The sequence below is a fragment of the Egretta garzetta genome, unplaced genomic scaffold (assembly GCF_000687185.1).
Source record: "Egretta garzetta isolate BGI_Z169 unplaced genomic scaffold, ASM68718v1 scaffold384, whole genome shotgun sequence".
NCBI classification, from domain to species: Eukaryota; Metazoa; Chordata; class Aves; order Pelecaniformes; family Ardeidae; genus Egretta; species Egretta garzetta.
In genome coordinates, this window is record NW_009259496.1 from 230,737 (window position 1) to 249,103 (window position 18,367).

At 43.6% G+C, this 18,367-nt stretch overlaps 1 protein-coding gene across 1 annotated transcript in view; it reads left to right on the top strand.

Moving 5' to 3' along the window:
• Window positions 1-1,060: 1,060 nt before the first annotated feature.
• The window catches only part of ALPK2 (alpha kinase 2), a 33,075-nt gene continuing 15,768 nt past the window's right edge, over window positions 1,061-18,367 (top strand). Inside the window, exons 1-3 of the mRNA XM_009637394.1 lie at window positions 1,061-2,443; window positions 12,206-15,062; window positions 17,632-17,779. Coding sequence (XP_009635689.1) covers window positions 1,061-2,443; window positions 12,206-15,062; window positions 17,632-17,779 — 4,388 coding nt within the window. The remainder of the gene's footprint in view (window positions 2,444-12,205; window positions 15,063-17,631; window positions 17,780-18,367) is intronic.

Here is an 18,367-nt window from a genome sequence, read left to right on the forward strand (position 1 = left end):
TAATGGAAGCCTTTGAGTGTATTTCACTTTGGTTTTATGCAAGTTCTGCATTGCCACGCCATTTCGCCAGTGCATGGCCGTTTGAAAGTAAGACTCAGTATGAACAGGAAATCGAAGCTAACCGGCCTCGTTTCATTGTTCTCACCACAGAAATTACAAAAATCAAGCGAAAATACAGTAGAATTGCATTAAACAGAAATAGCCCTATAAAAACTAAACAGACAGATTGTTTCGGGTATTTCTACAAACAGATTTTGGAACTTGTATCCCTGCGATGCCAATTTGAGGAATAGCTACTGGTGTGCCAACGCGACTACCGAAATAGCAGGTACTTAGTACCTGTAGAAATCATGCACGTGTGAAAGTTTACATTGTCTGTGTGACAGTCAGCACAAGGACAATTTGCAATGTCTGTTCACGGTTAGGAATGTCTGAACGACATGTGCTCAAGCCTGTTTTGTGGTGCTACCTGTATGTGCAGGCATGCTTAAGGATTTGTTTTCCCAGTGCAAATGGGTCCAGGCAGTGACATACTGCCATTAAGTGCCATTGCATCCATAGCTGGGCTATAGTTACTGCTTGAGTGTTTGGTCTTGATTTTAAAATAATGATTTCTCTTTTTTGAAAATGCTTGCAACCATCTGTCGATTGACCACCTTTTAGAAGAGGTGTATGCCCGTTTTAGAAGTAATTTTAACCTTGGGGTTTCTTTTGTTTGCAGGTACACAGAGCAAGATCTGCACTTTATCGAACAGTACCTGGAAACAGTTTGACAGCTAGAATGACCTGCTGTTCAACTTCTGTTGAACGGAAACCAGATACAAACCCCAAAACTTACCCAGAATTTGTTGTTGACCTAAATGACAATGTGGGAGACTTCTGGGTAAAATGAGCAGAAGGAGAACCATCTTGCACAACGCGGGAGTTACCCCTGTGAGGGTGACCCCATGTTAATTTCACCAGATTCTAATGCTCCAAAACCCAGCGGTTTACTGCTGAGAAGCTCAGAAAATCGGAAGCATTGTCCGCGTTTGAGAAATCCCACTGACACTTTCCTAACATGGAAGACAACATGGATGTAAAAAATGTATTTAAACGCCAGGAAAATATTTCTGGCCTAAGGGATTTTTCAGAGAATGGTGATGACCTAACTAATTTTAACAGTATGGTCAGTGTCACTGCTGGAGGAAGAGGGGAATACTGCAGCAGGCGGGTGCATTCCCTCCCTTCACATGGGGGCACTTACCACACAGACAACTGTTGCCGTAACTCGGAAGACTCTGTATCTGGTCAGTCCCTGGCAGATGTCCAGGCGTGTGAAAAGCATGGGCTCGGAGGACGTCTAACCACAAATACCCTGCTCAGTGAGCAGGCAGATACTCCTGTAGCAAATGACAATTATTTTGTAAAAGATGATTCTGAAAATTCTGCCACTATTCCAGAGATTTATGCAGAGAAAATTCCAAGTGTAAGTGGTGACTTTTTGGAGGATGACCTAGAGTATTTTGAATGTTCAGATGTGCTGACGGTGCATGAAAATGAAATCTGGAGAAAGAAATTACAATTTTTATTAGAAAGCGATGATGAAGATGATTTAAAACTGAGTAAGGATTGTGATGGGTGTGCTTACTTCCTCGGTGAAATGCCTTGTCTGTTCCAAGTGTCAGATAACAGTACGCCTATGGATACCACCATTGGCTTCTGTGGTCATCACTCAAAATTCAAAGGAGTAAATGTAAGGAGAGACCCCTCTATGTACAGCCAGTCAACTCTGCAGACAGAGATGACTCTCACTGTTGGACACCACCGAGAGAAAAGTACCAGCCTGAAAGACAAAGACAAGTATAAAGTGCCTGTTGCATCTGCAGACATTGAAAATGACCATCACAGAACTGAAGAAGAAAATAATGGACGTGGCCACTCGGCTGCAGATTTCTCAACCGACAAATCAAAGAACCAGGGTAACGTACGTGCTGAGGTGGACTCCTCTACCAGTGGCATAGGAGCTTCTTTGACAAATCAGGCTTCAGAGACAATGACAGAAAACATTATGGACAAGAACTTGCTGGGTGAAAGCTCAGTGCTGCTGGAGGATGGGGGAAGAAATTTGCCGGAGGAAAATGCAAGGCACGCTGTCTGTACCTTAACAGAAAGTCTAAGAAGAAACCTTTTGAAGTTGTTAAACCCTAAAGAGCTTTGCAGATATGTGGGTAATATAGGACAGTCCTTCCAGACCTCAGCAGAGGCTAAGGAATCCAGTGCTCTGTTTCCCAGTCAGGAAGGTGTCATTTCAACCCAAATCCCTGAGGAGACAGAAAGCTCGCAAAGGTGGGCTGGTTTGTGTCAGAGGGAAGAGGCGGATAAAGACTGTCACTGGGAAAAGAAAAGCACTTGGGGCCTGTCTGAGCAAAATCGGATGCCAAATGAAAGCATCTCACCCAGGGTAAGTAAAATTTTATCATTTAATAGAAAGAGCTGCTGTACTGACTTGAATGCTTTTTATTCCTGTTTGTCGCAAAATAACGTAACATTTAAATTACTTTGAAAGGTACTATTCATGTACTTGTGAATGACAGCTACGGCTGGGAAGGAAATCTGGTTTTGAAAAAGGCCCAAATAAACCATAAGCTGTTCTAATTATAGAACGAGACTGATAATAGTGAGAGGCACTAATGGGACTCTGGACAGCTGGATAGGGAAACCTGATATGTAGGCTATTGCACAGGTCTTACCAAAGTAGTGTTTCTTTCAACCCAGAAAGTTTCTTTCAACCCAGAAAGTTTCTTTCAACCCAGAAAGTTTCTCAAATACCTGCTGTGAGCAGGGAATGTTTTGATTTACTTTCTTTTCAGTTTATACTCAAAGGACAAACTTGTCAATCACTTAAGGTGCTGGAAATCTAAGCCAAATCAACAGGGATTTGCTCTGAATTTATAACAAGGAGGGGAATTCAATCCAGAAAGTTCATGCTACAGAGGTGAATGGAGCTTTGCTTTTTAAAAATAAAACAATGGAAGAGTCAGCTATTCTAGCTGAAATGTAAAAGATACAGTTAAAGATAAACCCCCCAAAGCGGTACTCTCCCTGTGCTTGCGCATTTTATGCGGTTGGTAGGAAATCAGCTGGAGAAATCAGTATAGTTGTACAGACTGATGTGATGCTCCGCCACTTTTCAGAAGTGGATCATACTTTTTATTTCACATAGTAAAGACTGAGGATATATAAATATATATGAGTATTAAATAATGAATAATCTTATTATCGTTGACTTTGCTGATTTGAAGATGCATAGCTTGTTGCACAGAAAAAAACATTTATGACAAATAAACACAAGCTTTTTCCAGTTCCACATGCTTTTCTTCATCTCTATTATTTAAGCAAAAATGCATCCCGGTTCTGGGTAGTAGGCTGACTTTAATCTCACCACTGGGGTGTCTTAAGCAGTCAAAAATCACTGAATTCTTCTGCCTGAAAAACATGCGTAGGTTTCTCTGTTTTAATTGTACATAAAATTCCAATCACGTTTTGGCAGCACATAATGTTCTTATGATGGGGAATGCCCCCCTATTGAAATTAACCTACTAAGCCTTCCTTGACAGCATGTATTACCGTGGTTTGTGGGAGGCATTGCTTCGTTTTTTTCCAAGTGCCGTACAACGATTTAAATCCTAGAACCCTCGTAGCACAGAGCAGCTGTTACGTTACCCTAAGTGCCATGGCCAAATTTCAGATTGGCTAGATTCTTGCTACCTGCAGTTGAGTAGGAAAGAAATATCAGCATACACAAAAGGGCTAGACGTGCACAAACCAAACTCGTGGGTTTAGACAGGCATGAATGAAGATGAAATTTAGAGGTAGGTTTAAAATTATGTGGTCTTGAACAAAAGCATCCCATCTGGAAACCACTCTTTATAGTACAAGGAAAATGTGGACAGCTTCTCACAGCTCCCGTGCAGCAAGCCAGAAACTCCTCAGCAATCTGCTTGCGTAACCCAAGAAAGGATCAACGTCCTGTTGCTGTGCGTAGGTTTGTGCGAAAGTGCACTGTGGTATTAGCTGGAGCCCAGCGTTTGAGACAGCTCTGCCAGGAGCAAGGTGAGGCACTCGTAGCAAAAACCGCAGCTGACTGCTCTTGAAGGATGTTGTATTTTCCATCTCCATGTGGTGAATCAGGTCTGCTGAGACGTACTTAGCAGCCAGAGAACCACAGCACTAATTACCCAAGGATTTACACCTCCCCGTAGTGCCAAGTTGCCTCTAACTGGAAAGACCTTTGCAGTCTGTCTTGTGCAGCAACTGCTGTTCTGGGTGACTTCTCCTTCCATTAGATGGCCAAGGTGGGAGGCTCCTGACTCCGCTTGTCACGTCGTGGTCTAGCCCCAGGTGAAATTCGTTATCTAATGCTTCAAAGCAGCTTAATTAATAATAGGTCCTAAAAGCCAACTGTGCCAGCTGTATGATATTACATACTGTACAGAGAGCCAGGAGGCTTCCAGTTTGCCGTGTGTCATTCAAGAGCCGGTCTCTGTTGAGTGTTCAGCCAGCACCCCCAGCAGAAGGTACTGGTGTCACTCCTGAGTGACAGAGCCCATGTCTGTGGCCTGCCGAATGCCAGCAGTGTTGGTCAGGTCCTGCTGGAACTGGCAGGTTCAGAGGGATTCCAGGGCGTAAGCAAAATACTTAACATTTATGCTGATATCCCAGGAAGAATGGCATGTGGTGATTGTATATTTCTAGAGCATGTTTCTTTTCTGCTGATTGGGTTTACTGTTCTTCCTGCCATTATTTTGGTTCTGCCCACGTCAGAACAGCCCGTTCTCAGGAAATCTGAGAGATGCTTGGTTTGATCTTCCTGACGTAAATTTACATCACTTCTAGCTAATTTTAAATTTTATTGTACAAAAAGGAGAGCAGCAGAACTGACACAGAACTTCCAAGTTAACTGGGTAATCTGGTTGTGCACAAAAAATATTTTGTCTGGCGTGTCATACATACCTCTGCTTTGTTAGATTCCAGGGTAGCAAAAATTGCCGGGGCTGCATAGGCCAATGAAGCTGTTCGTCTGTTGGGCTCCTGGCCCCGCTCAGTGTGTTGAGATGGCAGCTGTCTGCTGCTGTGTGTGGTGTCCTAGAAGCTGCTGTGTGAAATGGAGAACTCTGATTTAGAGCGTTTCGTTGCTGGGGCACTCTTAAATTCAGAGCTCCCTGCTCTGCAGTTAGTACAGAAATGCAGGTGTGTGTGCGCTGCACGCCAGCACGGCCACGAAGGAGGGGGGCTGTGCTGGGAGGAACGTGCAGAAAGCTGGGGGGAAAGGATGGAAAGGTAAGAGGGGAGGAAAGAGTTGGGTGACACAGCGAAGGAGGAGCGAAAGGAAACTGTTTGAAAGGGTGTCAGAACAGTTGTGGTGGGCCAACTCTGCCCGTGAGGACTTAGAGTGAAACCCAGCAAATGGTTTCGGGTAGGCCAGTAAACAGCCGCTGGATGGGAACTGGCCTGATGGCTGGCTTTGAATACAAAATGGGTGAGGACTTCTGTTCCAAACCAGCAATGAGTAAGAATTACTGTGCATGCCCAACGTATAATTTTCAATCAGCTAATAATGGCTGGTTTCATTTTTCATTGAAATGTTTGTAAAGTACATCTCTGCCTCTTGCCTCATTTGAGTGAATAGTTGCTGGGAAAAATGAAGGCTTTTTGGTTATCTGAGCTCGAAAACCTGTCAGTTATAATTTTTTGAGACATGTATTCTTGCTCCCTCTTGGTGCAACTTGCCACCACTTCCAGTTCTTTTGCTGGAACTTTGAAAAAACAGTTTGCCTAAATCTGTTTCCTATGAGAGAGGAAGGTGGGGTCCAAATCTCCTCTAACTTTGAATCTTAGCAGAAATTAGCTCTCTTATTTCTCAAGGTTTTTCACTCCATGGGAAAGTTTTGCACTGTGTATAAAATACTTCAGTAGTGCTTGGGTGCAGAATAACTCTCTGTCAAGTGATTAGCGTGCTTTGTTTCTGAGTGTTCTGTTCATACGATGTGCCACAGATCCAAAAGGAGAGTTCGAGAGGCTACGCCCTCAGCCTTTTGAATAGGCTAGAGTTGTTGGTACATTTGCCTGACAAGGTGGTCTTGTCTCAGGCTTTTGCCCTGAGTCGGGCTGAGACGAGAGCCGAATGTTCCCGGGGAGCGGTCCGAGCCTGAGCGGGGCGCTGAGGGGCAGGAGCTCTGCATCAGAGCCAACAGCAGAGCCCTGGCCTGAGTAACTAGAGCTCATGCAGGCTGTGATACCAACCCTGCCCGTTCGATGGGATGTTATCTGCCAGCCCTAGGGTGGATCCCATTTTGTCACCTGTGGTACAGCCGGCTCCAGTCTTTCCAGGGGGACACACAAAAACCCCCATCCGTTGGAAAATCCTCACCACGTCAGAGCGTGGACCCGTGACAGCTGTGCATGGTCAGCTCTGTGTTGTCAAAGGCAGAGAGCTTGCATTCTGTCCTTCGAAATATTACAGTTCTTGTTATTTAACTTCCTCTTCTTAGAATCATAGAATGTTTTGGGCTGGAAGGGACCCCTAGAGGTCATCTAGTCCAACCCCCTTCTGCCTCCTCAGCAGGAGTAGAGGATGCTAGCAGGACGTCCCGGTCAGTAAGCATCTGCAGGATAAAATACAGCTCGTGTCTTTTGTTTCACCTGTCTAAAGCAGTTGAAATAACTACAGGTATTGAGTTACTTTAGCTAATCCGAGGCAGGTGTGCCATTTAAAGAGAGTAGTATTTTAGGAAAGAGGAATTTGAGTGGCATCGCACGGAACAGGGAAGCAGTTAAGAGCCACTAAGCTACTGCTGGAGAAGAGTGTAAAGCAAAAGCCGTTCCAGACGTGGTGGGTTTGAGGGAGCTGTGATCCAGAGGCAGTGATATACTTGCTGGCTGTATTCTAGGAGTGGTTTGTTACGGTCCTTTTGTACAAGCAGGGATATGAATGTAACATGGAGACTTTATTTACAGCAGAGAATTAGCTTGCTAAACTATTTCCTCTTAAAAAACAGTGAGAAACCATGAGCTAAAATTAATCATCTCATTTCAGAGGTGAACTTCTTGCTTTCATTAACAGAAATGATTCAGCTGATCAGCGGAGAGACTGATGTATAAATTATCCCTACATTTTTTAGGGGAAAGAGAACCAGAATAACCTTAACTGATGCCTACTGAGTTTATCTGCACATCAGTGTGACAATTTGTCACTCAGTCCAGAAGCAATCTTTGCCACCCTGGGTGAAGATGGTCCATTTCCGAGGCATGGCAAAGGGAGCGGAGAACAGCAGCTAACTCAGATCATACTGCGGAGATTCCTGTGGTGCTCTGAGGTGCCTTTAAAAAAAACACGTGGAAAAGGGTCATTTTAACTCCCACTTAACTCGCACCTTTTTATCACACAGCAGTAAGGTGATTTGGCTGCCTTGCTGTTCTTTGCTTTATCACAACCTAAATGTATTGGGCTTTCTTTAGTTTTCTGTCATATTCTGAAGATCCCCGCTTTATATGTTTATTTAGGATATAATTGCCAGGTGCCTGTCAGTTTTGTTATCGAGGGATACTGGTAAGTAAAGGTAGTGCTAGCATTGCTATTGACTCCAGCTGACAACATAGAGGTTCTACAGAGCAGAAGTTTATTTTTTTAGTTTTGCCTTAATTCCAAATCAAAGCACTTGTACTGGTGTTTCTGTTTAACCTTCACTCTATGAAAATATTTTGTCTGGATTGATATAATGTATTTTTTTAATAAGTCTCTGAACATTATTTGTTGTGACATGTGAGACATCAAGGGAGGAAATCGTAGCTCTGCTCCTGTATCACACCTCCAACCTCCATTGACCTTATTACCTTATTGCCGTGTTTCAATTTTCCCTATGTTATCTGTATGTCTTGGTGAGCAGTGGAGTCAGTAGTGTATGTATTGTATTCCCACAGGCATTAATTTGCTTCTTTCCAGGTCTAATTCTGTTTTATTTCCTGCTCAGGTTCGTAACTTGGGGGGGTTGTCCGTACCTGGGGTGTGTGTGTATCACCTGTTGAGATGCAGTGGCTCCTCTGACTTCCTTCTTTGAGTGGAAACAAAGGTAAAAACGGGGCCAGGAAGAGCCCAGACCTTGTTTTGAAATGGGACTGGAACGTGGCTTCAGGGCACACTGGGTCCCAGGAACTGGGAGCACTCCCAGGCTGCCTGGGTCTGTGTAGTCTTCGAGTTCCTTTATGCTGTTCCAGAAGCTGCCACTTGCTGTTTTCATAGGTGTGCTGACTCTTCTTCCAGATCAGGCATGGAATTAAATAGCACAGCTTGCTCAGGTGCTATATTCCCATGCCTCATACATTGAAAACTCTCCTTAAGAAACAAATATTTATTTGATGTAATCCTCCCAGTTAGGGCACTGACTGTATTTTGTTCAGGTTCTTGAACTGCCCCAGATCAGTTCTACCATAGCATTAGAGGCCACGGATTGGGTCCTGTTCCTCAGCTCCTGGTGACTTGAAGAGCTGATTTGAAACATTCACACAGTGTTTCAGGAGGTGAGTAGAAACATGCTGGGAGAAGCTCACTTCACCTGTACAACGTTTTGCCAGTCCGTAGGTCATCGGTCTGGTCATCTGTGTCTTCTAGATCTCCACAGAGACTGTCAGATGAAAATGTTCCTGATACCAGATTGCCATGAAGAAGTAGAATCCTTTTAAATTTCTTCTTCTTTTCTCCACGTTCTCCCCTATTTCCTTCCATAACTCAGAGGTGACAGAAGTGCTCACTTACTCCCTACGGTCCTTTGCTTTTCATGTAATTGTTCCTGTTAGGCCTTGGAACGCAATGGCTCTTGCGAGCAGAGCAAAAAAAAAAAAAAAACCAAGGAAAGGTTCTCCTTACATTGCGGTTTTACAGTAGATTAAAAAGAAAGCTCTGGTTTTGAAGTGGCCGTTTCCATTTTCCTTTTGCATGGCTGTTATGGAGCTGACTTACCTCCTTTACTCACAGTAACCTGGCTTTATAACGAAGGTGCATGGACTGTGTATTTCATGTATGAGTTTAAATAGAGAACCATGATTCCATCTTTCTGTTGTCACGCACCAGGCAGTTTGCTACACATGCACAAATTAAAATTGCTTGTTCTATTGCATTCACATAATTAAATTCTTGAGTTTGTTATCGTTCTTTTGTCACCCTAGGCATTAGACCCTAGAAATCTCCTGTGAGAACAGGGAACAAAAACCCAAGTCAAGATGAATAGTTCTAGGACTGCGTTAGCTGAAATAAATCTCATCTAAGAAAATACCAAAGTTAAAGCCAGCAAGGTTTCCTAAAACATGCTTAAAGGATATGGATATAAATACTTCAAACAAAAATAACGTGGAGCTGATTACCACATACCCTGGGAGCACATGTCCCTGTAAATGCATAAAGACACGTATAAATTAAAAAATAAATAAATGTGCCACTATGAAGCTTCAGATTGCACTCAGCTTTCAGACTACTTTGGTCAAATGCAAGGCAAGGCACTCCATTACAAGCCTTCTTTTGTGATTGTATTTATTTTCCAGCCATCAAAACTGTGTCTAGACTCTACGGTGCTGCATGTCTATAAATGCTTGAGACAGACAGGTGCCACCATGGACAGACACACAGATTAGATGGATAAAAGAGGTCTTGAAATAATCAGCCTGCTTCCCAGCGGGCATGAGAGAGCTATTTTCAGTTTCATACCAACAGCAGGTAGGGACTGGCTGATCATAGGCCTGATGTACTGAGCAGGAATTCCACAGGTTTTAGTAAAAGCTGTGATTGAGGCTGTAAGGAATAGAAAAAATAAACTCTGCTTTCCAGAGGTTTGCGGGGAAAGGGGATCTGGCAGAAGGAGCCAGACCAAATGCTCTGAACCGACTGAGAAGAGAACTGGACCTGACTGTAGAGCCACGTCCAGGCCCATGTTCCCTTGGACTTGAGAGAAGGTGTGCCTCTAAGCTCTAAGACTGGCATCTTCTCCTGCAGGGCAGACTTGAGCCAGAGACTGAGGCATTGGGAATCAGAGGGGACTGCAGTTGTGGAGCTGAGGTTCCTAGGGTTCAGGGTTTCTGGGTAAGTACGCGCTGGCCAAGGAGTTTTGAAGACAGCCTGGTGGCAACTGCATGGTGCTTGGGGTGGGAACAGCAGTTAAAGTCATTGACAAAAATTTTCTGTATCTCTTCCTTCCCCGTTGTCCACAGCATGTAGTCAGCTCCTTATCCTACTCAAGCTGAATGGAGAAACAGAAAGGATGAAAGGAATTGCAGCTGAAGTGAGTGGCTTTTTCAGCAAAGGAAAGCCATATTTACTACAGCCGGTAATCCTTTTACCATGAACTTACAGAAACTAAGAACCTAGTGTCTGAGCAGCCCCTGCCTCTGCCTGAGCACACAGCAACTCATGGGAAATCCTGTATTACATATCCTTCACTAAGTAACAACATTTGCTTCTTGTCAGGATCGCTTCTCTGAATGACGTCCCTGCCAGCACTCATGACACATTTGCAGCTCTGCTGTAACCCAGAGCGCTCACCCATTATGGATCGCCGTTGTTCATTTCAGCCACCCAGCACATCATCACAAGTTAACAAATAACTATGGAGGGAACTGGGACTCAGGAGGAAAAAAACCAACTCAAAACAGTTGTGAAGTTGAGTTTGTGGCTGGGTAAAAGCTAAAAGATGTAAAATGTCTACAAATACTGGTGGTTTTTACACTCCGTCTGCTGGTTTTTAGCATTTTGTAATTTCTGCTGGGAGTAGGTGCAAAGCTTCAGATAACCACTAGAAAGAAACACCGTCAAATGTACAAACTAATTCCTGAGGTCCATGTTGTTATAGCCTGTTAATGGCTGTTTGAAAGTAAATCATTTTTTCAAAGGTTGGCTGCTAGATTGCTCTCTACTTTTACAGATTGTTCTGGCAAACGAATGGTAACCAAAAGCAAAATGCATAATTCATTTAGGAAACAATGCGTTTTTGTCTAGTAAAAAATTGTAGGCTTCTCCATCTCTGGTTTGCTATGGGTGAAACATGCTCACCACCTCCATGGAATAGATTGGGAGCTGAAGAGGACTAGAGAAAATCCTGGAGAACAAATCTTGGCTGGGACTCCGGAACAAGAGTTTAAGAGTGAAAGCAGTTCTGAGGGGAATGGTGAACAGTTTAACAGATTTTGTATGCCAGGCAGATGGCAGCACTTTCTTCATCCCGTGAGCCAGTTGCTCATAAGGTCTGCACTCCTTGCATAAATTAAGTTCAGTTTGGCTTAGTTTAATTGAGAAATGGATCATTTCTACATGAAGTGACGGTTTGGAGTATTGTGATACAGAAGAATAACGGAGATGTGGGAGGAATATGGATTTTCTTATTTGCTGCCTCAACTTTCCTAGCAGTGCCCCTAAGGTTGCAATGCATGCCTCATTGCTAGAGGAGGGCTGAGTATGCCTTATATTGAGCAATGCCTTGCCACTGGGACAGAGGCAACATCTGGAATGATCTCTGGCACTCCCTTTTGAAGCGGGACTTGTCACCTCAAGGGGTCAGAGGTGACCAAAGACAGATTTCAAAGACAGCTTAAAATTGTCCCAGAGATGTTCATTTCTCGGTAGGAGTCTTGTTCTGAAGTACCTAGCACAGTGGACATGTGGGGCGCATTCTCTGGGACTTGCCAAGACTGATAGATATTAAGAAAGCATCTTTGTGAAACTTAAGATAACAACGCCCATTATGGAAGCAAAAGGGAAGGCAAGCTCCCAAAAAACTATCCTAGGTAGTTCCAGAAACTTGTCAGTTTGGTGTATGTAATAATTGCTTAGGTATGGTAGGACACTCCAGCTGTTAGCAGAAGGCATAGACATGACTATTTTATTTTATCTTACCTGTTTTTAACTAGCTGGACTATATCAGTCATTCATGTTCATCTTGATTAAATTTTCTATTTCTCAGCATTTGGATCCAGATCTGAAACTTAGAGGATTCAAGACTGTTAAGACCCAGGAGTTTGATTTCAATCTGTTAGGTTGATAGCTACAAGTCAGAAACTTGACTATTGACAAATGGTTAAAAAAAAAAAAGGTACATTTCAAGCCAGGACTCTATTTCAAGCCCATGTCAAGCAGCAATTCTAATTTTTTTAATTACATTTCTCTTTTTCTTCTTTTTTGTAGAATCAAGGTGCTCATCTTAAAATCTTTACCCAGCATTGCAAGAGACTGTGTATGGAGCCTGAAATGGAAAAGGAAGGCATCCTCATGACTTGTGAGAGTGCAGGAACCATCCACCCAGCTTCAGAAATGCTCTGTACTGAAAAGACGTTACAAGCAAAAAATGCAAATTTACAGACCTATTCTCAAGACCACACGCCTTGTGATGAGAGAGAGAGTTGTCACCAACAAGTCTTTCGTGAACAAGGAATTAATATTATTAGTAATGGCAACGAATCAAAGAATGATGTTTCACCTTTTCCTTTACGGGATACGGACTCTGCTCCCGATAAACAAGAACGTTTGTGTGCTGTTCTGTCTTCTGCAAAGCTATGTGATGGGCCAAGGGAGGGAGAGCAAAGGTGTAGTTTTGACTCACACGATAGCAACAACACAGATACTCTCTGCAGTCCGTCATGTGATGAATCCCTGTTTGAAGCTAATCCCAAGTCAGTCCTGGAATCTGGAGAGCCTGAGTGCAAAGGAGATGCTGATATATCTTCAGTGCATGACAAGCTGTGGAAACTTCTTCATGAAGATGACTCAGACTATCAAATCCCATCCGAAAACTTGGGCATCACAAGTTTAGAAATTAGGCCGACAAATATCAAAGTCACAGAAGTGAACTTTGTACGGGAGACCTGTTCTGATCTTCCTTTGCCAATAAGTTTGGCAGAAGAGCAGGGACCTATTACACAGCCGGGTAGTAGGCAAAGAACAGAGAAAGATGACTGCAGTGTTTCTAATATCCTACTTAAAAGAGATGAAGCACGTAACAGTGCATCCGTAGGAAACATTTGTCTTGCACAAGTGTTGGGAACAGATGGTATATGTCTAGAGTCTAGCACTGGAAATAAAACGGAAGCACCATCCGTTTGTGTTTCAGCAAATAGCACCCTCTTAAATACCGGGGAGTGCTTGGAGCAGAAGCCAAATCAAATGTTAACTGGCAGTAATGGATCCATTCAAATGGCCGTTGCTTGGGAAGGAAAGTCTACCATTAATAACGCTTCCCAAACATGCGATGCAGATTCTTCTCAAAGGCTGAAAAATGCACAGAGCAGTAATTTAGCATATGACAAAGTAAACCCAGCTCACATGCCAGCTAAGTCGCGTGGGACAATTGGACAATTATTTCATACTGAGCACAACATGTCCTTGATAAATGAGTCTGTAAGTGGTAAAGGGTGTCATTTTAGAGACTGTTATCCAGCAAGAGGAGAATTGGCTTATTTCCCTGAAGAGAAAGACATTCTCCCCAGTGAAAACGCCCATCAGTTTACACATGAAGAACGCTGTTCTGTTAACACTATACACAAGAGTTATGAAGAGAGTTTACAAGAAAAAGGAAATCGCTCAGACTTGAATGCACAAAATGACACTAATTCTGACAGTTACCGTCTTTCAAAAAATAATGACTGTCAGGATTTTCAAGTTGTTTCTAATGCACAGAAATACAGTCACCTAATGCAATTGCCTAGTTTAATTAAGACTCCTGAAACCATAACACGTAAGAATCTACCCCAAAATACAGACCAACTGACAGAAATAGAAAAACAAGAAGTGGCATTCACTCCCTCTTCTGAGGATCCAGATTTTTATGTAGAAGTGCTCAGATATGCACCATGTAAAACAGGAGAACGGAGAGAGATTTGCATAGGTGATGAACGAAGGGCTGGAACTTCCTGTGACTCAGGAGTTAGTCATGTCTCGGAGAGCCAGACTGCAGCTTCCCCTCCTAGGGCATCAGAACAACATGTATTTTTTGTTGGCAGCACCTTAAAGTCTGATGAAGAGTTAAAAAATTGCACATGTGCATCTGGAAGTGTAACATCACTTAGCACCCCACCGCCTAGACAGGCTCAGAACGGATACCACAGCACAGCAAGCGAGGGCTACAGAGATGCCACCAAGCAGTTAGATACCCAACCACTGACTGTAAAGGAAACATTGCCACTCTCGGCACCTGTAAGCCACTCAGGGGGCCTTCTTACCAGTGTATCAGCAACGGGGTGTCCTGGCGCAGGGGGTCAAGTAAAAACTGAATCCACACAAGCTGCAGTCAAAGTGGATGGAAATTGGAGGACGCTGGAAACTTTCTGCAGAGCACTGCAGGATCAGTTCCACAGGGCACCTGAAGAAAACAAGGAGGAAGCAGTCTTGTGTGGAAATAAACAAAAGATTCAAAGAGCTATTGAATATAACCCAGATAAAGCTGAAACGAAGTCTCCTTTGCGCATTTTAATTGGCTCCAAGGCTCAGAGACAGATTGTGAATATGAGCACCAAGCAGTCCTGCCCTGACTTGATCTCTTCCGGCAAGCTAACTGGGGTTGATAATTCAATTAAGTCTACCGAGTATGATAAAGCTGAAGAAGTCGTGACATCAGAGAGCGTAGTAAGTGGCTTAGTTAATTTGACACCAGTTGATTCAGGGAACAACCAGTGTTTTCGAGGGCAACCACCCTACAGCAGAACTCGGCCGTTCTCCGTAGCGTTGACCACGTGTGGTCCACTCCCAGTCAATGCAGAAAGGCTGAGGAATCATGAAGGGACAAAATCCCACCAGACATCCCTAGCTGTTGCTGAGCCTGAGCCCAGCAAATGTAAACAAGACACAGCAAAGAGCGGGCACGTAGCTACTGCAGCTAAGAAGAAATTACCACCAGCAACACTGTCAAAAAAACCCCGACTCGAGGAGAGAGGAAATGTCAGCCAGGATCCTGGCTGTGTTACAAGGTCTGTGAAGAGCGAGGCAGGCGTGATTCATAAAGAAGATAGAAAAGAACAGAGGAAACTCATTTTGAAAAAGGATAGCAAAGGTAAGAGAAAACTGATTTTCATTTCTGTCCTTTCCCATCGTTCTGGCTACAGTATGAAATTCAAATTCGTCAAACACGCTGCAAGCCTACTTCAGCCTCAGTCGAATCAGCTAGAGCTGTCCTGCCCTCGCTGATTTTCATTTCCAGTTCTGTGAACCTAGTGACTAGTGCTGTCCCCATCCACAGAGCCGGACCCGCCCTAAAACATCCTTTTCCTTTCTGGCAAATGTATTACATCTATGAACATTTTAGCCTGTTTGAAATAGTTACTTCATTTGTCTCTTTGAGTAACTTTTCAGGGGTGTACACTGTAGTGGTGCCTCATAACCACACACCATATAGCAGCTGCAAGCCTGGTACTTGCATGCTGTTAGGTTGCTGCAGGGCTGTGTTCTCAGTTACGCTCCTGCACTGCAGCTCCCAAATGCGCTTACCCTCTCGTGGTTACCAAATGGTTTTATTACTAGCAAAGTAGTATTGTTATTATTGGGGTGCCACTGATAAACGTAATGTTTGGCAGTCCTACCTGATGGCTGATGGCTGGTTCTGCCTTCCTTTTCACCACTGTTGGCCATAAATGACACTGATGAAACTATATTAAACTGACATAGGAAAGGCAATTGGAGTGAGATTCCGGTTGCTTGTCAGAGTCCCCAGGAGGTTGCTAACAGGTAAAACAAAACACAGACAGGAGTAGCGATGGTGTAACAGCCAGGCAGATGAGATGTGTGTGGTTTCTATGGGTGCTTTGCAAGGACCAAGGTCTTTTTTTTTACCTTTTGACATTGCATTTCGTGTTCGCATCATAAAATAATTTAATAGAGCAAGACTGAACAGTGACTAACGGTAAGCTGCGCAAGTGTGATGCTCTTCAGAGATCCTAATTACAGTGTGGTCTGGTGAGAGTTCTACCTTTCCAACCACATTTAAAATAAACCCAAACCTTTCTCTGCTCGAAGATGTGTCCTTTGCCAGAGAACCAAGTGCATGGGAGGAGAGACGCATTCCTTCAAAGCGGAGCAAGCAAACTGCATGCACTGAGGAATGCCCGATCTTTTTCCATGTACCTGAGGCTATGCTTGAAAAAGGTTTTAAACATTCAGGCTGGCATCAGATAAGACTGAATTTTCTTATCCTTTTTCTGATCTGCTTTAGTCCAGACTGAAATGAATGTGTGTTTGTACTTCAGAGAATTCTGTGGATGTCTGCCCAGCATTATGGGAAGATTGGTGTGGTTAGCCTGGTACACACTCAGTGTTCTCTTTTGTATTATTCTCAGCCGCAGGAGGGACGGCTTTGTGGTTAGGGCAGGGAATCTGGAGCTGTTAGTTCTATTTACAGTTCTGTCACATACTGCCTGCGTCATTTTAGCCCTGATTCAGCAAGATTCTTAGGCCTAAGGACTTAAGTGACTACAAGTTAAACATAGCAGTGAATTCCAGGTGCCTGACCCTTCAAACTGGATCCAGCATTCCTTTGGCATTAGATGGGGAAAGTTAGACTGCTGGAATGGGATCCCTGAGGGAGATGTGTCATGCCGGCTCACTCAGAGTGCAGCAGCTCAGAATTAACACAGTAGGAAATACAGCATCTTGCATTTTATGTCCCTTACATCTAGCAGGGATGTCACTTGAGCGCAGGGATGTGTCATGATCCCAAAACCTTTCCCTAAGTATATATTGATTCCCTTTCTTTCCAAGTACCCTCCATCCTCCTGCTCACCCCATGCCCAGGTGCAGAAGACGCTGGAGCATTCTGTGAGCCAGAAAACAAGTCTTAGTGGCGAACCAGGTTATCAGGACCTTGCCCAGCCTGGGCAGAATGCTCTCTTTCTGTAACCTCAGTGATTCTTGGAATTGTTCCATGTGATGGTCAATGTTTAGCAAAAGAGCCATGCCCTATGGATGGCAAGGTAGGGACTTTCTTTAGGAGTGGGAAATGAACCCTTTTAAACTGAAGAGGGCAGCTAAGGCCCCTGACATTGCCAAATGCAGGTGTCTAACCACTAAGTGTGGCTCAGCTGTGTTGTAAAGGAAACAGTGCCATCACTGCACCTTGCAGAGTCTCATCCTAGCAGTGTGTGTTAGGTGTGTTCCAAGGACACCTCAGAGATTGAGCATTTCCCGGGACTTAAAGTCTTTTCTCTCAAAGGCTGTGGTCAGTTAAAAAAATCTACTAGTTACAAATATTTGGTTAATATGAACTCTTACGATGTAACCATATGGTATGCTGTACCTTTGTGGTGTCTTTTTTCACTAATAAAACCAGCTGGTCCTTTAGTCAGGGAGAATGTGTTTTGATTAAGAAATTATTTTATATCCATGCCTTCTCAAGCTAGAACTTCCCTTGGGTCCTATTCCATAAGTTCAAAGTGTCTTTGCATTGAAAACATTCCCATTGACTGTGTGGGGCACTGAATCAGTCTTTTAAAAGCTCTGTATTTACCAGTTATTTACCAGTGTTGTCAGATTCATATTCGTAACATCTGCAAGTCAGTCTGGGTTTCCTTTAAAATGCCAAAACAATATCATTATCTTCTAATCCTAAACTGCGGCTCTTCTGTTTCAAGCTCCCAAACTGGTGAAGAAAATCCAAGCAGAGTTGTTCCCTGACTGCTCTGGAAATATTAAACTATGCTGTCAATTTGGTGACATTCATGGTGACTCCACCATTACATGGACTAAAGATTCCAAGTTACTGGCTCGACTGCAGAGAAGGTGAGTGAATGTTTCTTAAGGACTAATAGTTTCTGAATAGCATTTGGGAAAATAGGCCAGTGATTCCCTCTTGTACCTGTTAAGAGGATTAGTATAAGTGCAAAAAATAAGTTTAAACAGGGTAATTAAGAAGCCTATCTTCACAGTGCATTAATATTGGTCATAGTTTGCATTCCATCACCAGTAGTTCCTCTCAGCCTCTTCATAACCAGTCTCATCCAACTTTCAAGCACTGTAAAAGATCAGATGAAGTTTGAACCTCAGCACCCAGCCAAACAACATAACCATGCTGGTTAGTATGTGGGAGGCTGTCCGTCCTTGTGCGGTGGAAGCGGATTGCTGAAACAACTAACACGCAATGTGGAGCTCGATGTGATTATTCCGCAGTAGCAATCCAGACTGGATGGAGAGCAGCCCTGCAGAGAAGGACTTGGAATACTGGTGGAAAAAAATTGTATGTCAGCTGGCAATATGCACTTGCAGCCCAGAAAGCCAACCATGTCCTGGGCTGCATCAGAAACCTGGCCAGCGGGTCAAGAAGAGTGATTCTCCTCCTGTACTCAGCTCTCGTGAGACCCCACCTGGAGC